Source organism: Bactrocera neohumeralis, chromosome 6 (assembly GCF_024586455.1).
Source record: "Bactrocera neohumeralis isolate Rockhampton chromosome 6, APGP_CSIRO_Bneo_wtdbg2-racon-allhic-juicebox.fasta_v2, whole genome shotgun sequence".
NCBI lineage: Eukaryota > Metazoa > Arthropoda > Insecta > Diptera > Tephritidae > Bactrocera > Bactrocera neohumeralis.
Window position 1 is genome coordinate 5,002,289 of NC_065923.1, and position 6,813 is coordinate 5,009,101.

Below are 6,813 nucleotides of genomic sequence, written 5' to 3' on the forward strand. Positions count from 1 at the left end.
TGGATATGTCGGGATCTATTTTGGACAAGTAGGGGTTTAAGTAGGGGTTGTCGGAAGTTAGTTGCATCCGAAGTCCGGTCGGCGTATTGTTCGATGTCGTCGACGTAATTGAGGAAAGACCTCTTGATGTCCCTAGGAGGCGGTTCGCTCCAAGCAGGTGGTTGCAGGGGTGTTTTCTGCGAAAACATCTCAACAGGAACTGCTTGGAGAGGAGTTCATTATGCTCCTTAACTGGGAGTATAAGAGTCTCACTATGTCGTGGTCCGGAGTGCAGTATTCTGGCAGGTCTGTAGCTTCTTCATCTGCGTTCCATTGCATCCAGGCGACCATATTGGTGCGGCGTAGTTGAGGACCATATAGTATAACGTATTGCTTTACACAACTTTTAAATCATCATTTTATGCATTTTCCAATTAAAGAAAGTAATATTGGTCTTTCCGTTTCATTCAAAAGCTCCTAAATCTACGTGAATGTCTTCGCAAATCTCAAAAATTCAAATTATAAATAATTATCTATAAATTAATTTATTTTCTCATACAAACAATTTCTTTAAGAACTTACAACTAAATTAAATTTAAATATTCGTGCAATAAATAAAATGTTACAAATTAAATGACGCGTTATAAAAATACTTTGTTCTATGTATATATCACTTAAGGTCCTTTGAGCGGTGGCTCCGTGAAACCTTCATTCTTTGAAGCGCAACGCACATCATATGGCTCGTTTGGAAGTACATCACCACTTAGTTCAATTAATTTGTCTAAGGGGCATTGAAAATCACAGCCTGGTACTGTCAGCTTCTCTAATGGCGCTTTGGCATGACTTCGAAAGTAAACCTAAAATCATATGCGAGCTCATTGAAGACGATGCTGCAGCTGAATTTTCAACTATTTAAATAACTTACCTCTACATAATACTCTCCGGTAAGCTTATTCTTGTGCAATTCAAAAATAGTCATAACCGAGTAACGTGGCAACTGTCGCTTCCATATTTTTAAGCTAGACAAAATATTGACCACTGTCGTGTCATGTCCTGTGTAAATAAATATTTTTCGCGTCTCTGGTTTCAGTTTGCCGTCGCGTTTTTCCTGCATTTCAGTGAACATTTTCTGCAAAAATGGTCCAGCCTTTATCTTTTGCATCTCTGGCGTATAAACATTATAAATGTAGCTTTGATCGGTTAGGAACTGCATTTGTTGAGGGAAGTAACTCTTCGTCCAATCAGGAAGTTTTAGACCAAATTCTTGCTGTATAAACGTAATTCAGCAATTATAATTAGTATTTCTTTCATTATTTTTTCGGGGACTAAATAATTACCTCTGCTAAAAGTGTTAGGTAAAGCGATTGTATGTCTTCCGGTTGCGTTAAATTCATGCCGGTTAAGAGTGACAACTCGCTCAGCATGCCGAGGTATGGTTCAATTTCCGCTTTTACATTTGGCAACTCTAAAACTTCACCTAAAGCCTCAAAATAACGCGGACAAGGTGTGCGCACCAACAGTAACTGTAAAAAGAAATACAAAAATAATTAAAATTTTCATATTTTGCGAAATTTTATTTACATAAAATCGAATGCTATTGGCACAGGTGTTTTGATGTTAAAATCTTCACTTACAGAATCCTCATTGAGTGGCTGCGAAAACACCGGCACCGGCTGCCAATTATATTTCGGATGCCATTCCATGGGCGTATCTTTTGGGGGGAACAAACTCGCCAAGACTGTCTGCAGTGTCATGTGGGTGCGTGCAACACCCGTTGCTTGAGCGTGCGCCACCTATTAAAAGAGAAAAGAAAAAACAAATAACAAATATAATACTATCATTAAATAAATATTAGTTCAACCATACTACTATCGTAGCAACAGAATTGCTAATAAAATGCATCCAAACATTTTTGCCGCCCAGCGCTTGACCGGAATGGAGTGCACATTACATTGCTTTTCGATGCTAAACTACTACCACACTGCGACATTCCGTTTCCGGTGTCAAGCGCTGCGCTGACCTGCACTTACGTCTGGCGTATAGTATGGCGCCATGAAGTCTGCGTAACGCTTGCGCAGCCACGTTCCAATGCCAAATAGCTCACGCTTGCCGTTCTGCATAAGAGGCAGGTTGTTGAAGTCCGTTTTTGTGAATAATGATTTCCGTCAAATAAATTTTGATACCATATGTAACATACATATGTACATACGTGGAAGGAAAATGAGAGATATGTAATATAAATAAAAGTTTGTTAGTAAAAATGTAAGTCGAAAGAATAAATATAAAACAACTAAAACATAATTTCCTTGCAGCAATTATCGAGGTAAAAATTACTTATGAAAGCTATTTCTGCTTTGGCTACGACTTACATTGGTTATGTGCCCCCATCCGAAAGGAGAGAATGTCTGGTTAATGTGTGGGTCATTTGGATATGTGTCTGCGGGTGTTCGTGGTCCGTGTCGGAAAACCTAGAATAATAAATAATAATCATAAATCGGGCAATATACTTATGCATTCATACATATTTAGGTAAAATATAAGTAAGTAATTATATAACTTTGAATCTTTCATATATTCGTCTTTACACCGTAAACAGGGTATATTAAGTTTGTCACGAAGCTTGTAGCACCCAGAAGGAACGTCGGAGACCATATAAAATATTTATATAGTTGATCAGCATGATGAGCAGAGTCGATTTAGCCATGTCGGTCTGCCGATCTGTTTGTTTGTATATTCGAGAAATAGTCCCTCGGTTTTTGAGATGGCGATCTAAAATTTGCACACGTCCTTTTCTCCACAAAAACTGCTCATTTGCCAGTACCGATATTATCGGACCACTAATCCCTACAGTTGCCGTAACAACATACCGATGAAAGTCAAGTCCTTGCATAGAAAACCTTATTATTTGACAAGATTCCTTCATACAATTTGGCAGAGATTAATGTATGTGAAGCAATCACGGTGCTTTCGTGTGATCGCAATTATAGAGTTAAGGGCATCGATAAGAACTGAGACATATGCGACGCGCGTTTAAGTAAACATGGTATATAAAGTGAAAATTATACACAATGATGTGTGCATAAATTATTACATAAAAATACGAGGGTACCATAACTCAAGGGCAGCAACATTATTGTATACAACTCTTCACTGGCCTTAAAACATTACGGTGTGCATTTAAATTTTAATGCAAGTCAAATAGTCTTTAAATCAAAGTAGGCAATTTCTGATTACACAATTTTGCGTATTGAAGAAACTCGAACCAGTTTTAACTAAATCTTTGAGGATTTAATTAAATCAAGAACATTATTTAAAAAAATTTAGACTTTATCAAATAAGGAAAATTTTGCAAAATATATTAAAAACCAAATACACATTTATCATTATAAATTATAGAATATTTGTTCCAGTTTTTGTGTTGGTAGTTACTGAAAATTAAAAACAAAAAATTGTTGTTGACCTGTTGACGACTACAATATGTGCTACACACCAAAAATATTGCCACTCAAGCGGTAATGGAAAACCTCTGTCTGCATTTTTGGCATGAAAATCTGCTAATAAATCCCTGCGCTGTTCGGAGAAAGTTTTAAATTTAAAGAACCCGCATTTATTAGTTAAAATCTCGTCGTACTTTTCAAAGAGATGGATAATCCCGTCCCAGCACTTATTTAATTATACTCAAGGTTACATAGATAGAGTTTTTTTCACATTGCGAATGAATACTTTTTTATAAACACTGTAATTACTTAGTGTAAATAAAATATTATTGGGTGCATATACTCATACATATTTGGAAAAAGTCCATCATTGAAATGTATGTTTTTATTAAACGCAAATCTGTCGATCACTTTTCACAAAAATAACCGCAGTTAAAGCACGTCCTATACTCGTATCACTTTAATTGTCAATTCGCTTTTATTGATGACTTATAAAACCAATATTATAAGTAAACACGAGCTTATTACATGCACACCCATAAATGCACTTCCCTCACATAAAACACTATCACTTATCACTTTAGAGATGTAATTAAAACAAAACTGTCATAGAGCAGTTTCAAGTGCGACTGTGTCATGTGCTGGAGTATTGCACCGAGCCAAACGTGCGTAGTATTTGCATAGATATGTACATATGTTTGTTTGTAAGCACATTTGCGCGTTTAACGTATTGTCAACTCACCACATGTAGTAATTCTAAAGTATCAGCATCGGCTTTGTCTTCGGACACGAATGAAAGAACGTTTGAACTAAGCAAACATAACAATAAAAGCACCACTGCCACCGCTGCGCCAGCCATAGCTAGACGATGTTTATTAGAGAAATGTGTGCGCGACATTTCAGATTTTACTTTTATACGAAAATTTCAAATATTCTATATTGTTTTTATCAATATTGCTTGTTTTTAAGTATGATCGCTGTTGTAAGCTGTGTTGCTTTTTCAAAATTACTTGTCTTTAGCCTGCATCTACATATGTTTGTATGTACTATATGTATGATTGTGTGTATGTGTGAGAGGTATAGGTGTACGGCTTAACATACGTACATATGTACATAAATTCTAATCGTGTGAGTACTGTGCTTATTCCATATTCTAATATAGTGTTAAAACCTAAAATAAAAAGAGAAATGATAATTATTAACACAGTTGGTTGGTCTGAGTCGCAGCTGAAATACACTACACCCTTTAATTTGTACGATAGACAGGTTTTTTTAAACTGTAATTTTTTTTATTTTATATTAAACACGTTGGATAATTAATGACTTGTGGTAGCAACGACTTCAACTACTGTTTAAAATTTATTTTTGTGACCCAAATTGTCTTCAAAAGAATTAGTTTAACCTCAAACTCAGCTTCAAAGCATGCATTTATGTACTAGAGGTTAACTGTAAAATGATTCAAAGTTTCCAAGCAAAATGTAGTTTTGATAGTTTCCAACTTCAGCAGAAATTTATTTAATTACACTATTTACATGCTTTCCGCACTTCCATTTGCACAAATGAACAATTCATCAATAAATGACTTTACAATTTGAAGTGTTTCAACAGTACGGATTAAAATAGTATACATACATAGATGCAGTTAATTGAGCTGCTTGTAATCATGATTATCCAAGAATTTGCTGAATTACATTATATTCACACACTTATATAATTACTATCGATGAGCTCATGCTTCCGAAAGGTGTATGCAAAATGAATGAATAAATAAGTATTATGCGATACTGTATTATAATGTTGAATGTAATATTTTATTTAAATAAAATCAAGAATAGAATATGACTATTGTGAAAGCGTAATACGTTCAGAATGTTGGATCATATGTACATCATTTCGGACAAAGTTTTTTACAGTGTACTGCAATTTTTCTTTTCAAGCTGATCTAAGTTATTCCAAAAGTGCTATCCTTAAGCATCCAAGCAAATTTCAATATTAATCTTTAATTTCCTACCCATTTTGGTTTGCTTTGAAATATGTAAAAAAGGCAAAGGTACATATATAAAAATATAGCTAAAATAAGAAAGATCTTAGAATTAGTTGTTACTAACATCCTTAATTTTCTTGCCAGCATGTAATTTTTAACACAGATTGGAGTACAAATTGTTTTAAGAAAGTTCGATTCGCTAACAAACAAATTGAGGTTACTTTGAGTTAAAATGAAAATATTCTTAATTAACTATATAGAGATGTTTTGAAGTTTATCACATTTCAAATTTTGTTTGGTACTAAAATTTCAGATTATATACTTTAACAACCAGCCAAGCTCAGGCGCTCCGACAGCTCAATCACTACCTTCGCCTTCCCATTCCCAAACTTTCACTAAAGCTTTACATACATCGTTTGTATTTTTTCAGTAATTTTTGGAAATCTACTTCATAGGCGGAATGCGTGCGCCTATTGTAGAGTGCCGGCCAGACTGTTAGCGTATGCATTAACGGTAATTAAAATTATAACAGGTTTACCAAAATTTCGGTTTGACGTAAGGTGAGAGCTATTAAGTGTCAAAATTTTTTTCAAACACAAACAATATAAACATACATATGGATATTTGTGTGTTTGTCCAAGTGTATAAGGCGTGCACTGATTAGCTAAACGTTTAATTAACATTCTTAATCATCACAACAAATTATAACCATTTTGTATTTCTTTTTTTGAAAGCTGGCACATAAAACACGTCTAGTTTATAGGTACGTACGTAGTTGTTTACTTTTAACTCATTTTATCTGCATTTATACATATATACATATGTAGGTTGCAAGCACTGTGACACTTATCAGACACCTGGATGTTGTTCCCATTGATACTCTAGCATGTTTTGTTTCAATATTTTTTTTCGCACAATTAAAACACACACGAAAAAGAGGCTACAGACTAAAAGAAATTAAAACACACAAGCGATAATAAAGGAAATTCCGCAAAATGACAGTTAGTTAGTCCAACGCGCAGCGTTTGGCAGTCGAGCGGCCGATCCGCGTACTCCGGCGTCGAATAACTGGCAGTGGATAAGTTAGATAGCGTACGAAAACGCAGTCATATGTTATCTTCGCGTCGATTTTACTGTTCTCTCATTATGATCTATTGCATGTATGTATAGGTATGTATGTAAATGCGAGTACCTATTGTATTCGAGTTGAACTCTCCGCTCAACGTAATAATTTATTTATTTTGTTTAATTTGATTGTTGTTACTGTTGCTATTGTTGTTTCGTGCACCTTTTTTCCCTAGCTCAATTGCATTCGAGCAAATGGAAAAGCACGAGTAGGTTTCACTTTGCCCTTCAACTCTAAATTACACCTTTGTCAGTCGATTTATATTCAGTTATTTATTTATTATACGA

At 34.8% G+C, this 6,813-nt stretch overlaps 1 protein-coding gene across 4 annotated transcripts; it reads right to left on the reverse strand.

Moving 5' to 3' along the window:
• Positions 1–508: 508 nt before the first annotated feature.
• On the reverse strand, positions 509–6,330 carry LOC126761018 (venom acid phosphatase Acph-1-like). Of its 4 annotated transcripts, none has more exons than XM_050476884.1 (8): positions 6,184–6,330; positions 4,159–4,587; positions 2,349–2,447; positions 2,010–2,093; positions 1,614–1,772; positions 1,317–1,502; positions 905–1,246; positions 509–836 (listed from the first exon to the last, which is right to left on the reverse strand). In XM_050476884.1, exons 2-8 carry the CDS (start codon positions 4,312–4,314, stop codon positions 654–656), a joined length of 1,209 nt encoding a protein of 402 aa, XP_050332841.1. In that variant the 5' UTR covers positions 4,315–4,587; positions 6,184–6,330; the 3' UTR covers positions 509–653. The 4 variants fall into 4 exon arrangements, with proteins under 4 accessions (XP_050332841.1, XP_050332840.1, XP_050332843.1 ...); XM_050476883.1 differs by having other exon boundaries at positions 6,172–6,330; XM_050476886.1 differs by having other exon boundaries at positions 6,258–6,329.
• Positions 6,331–6,813: the final 483 nt, after the last annotated feature.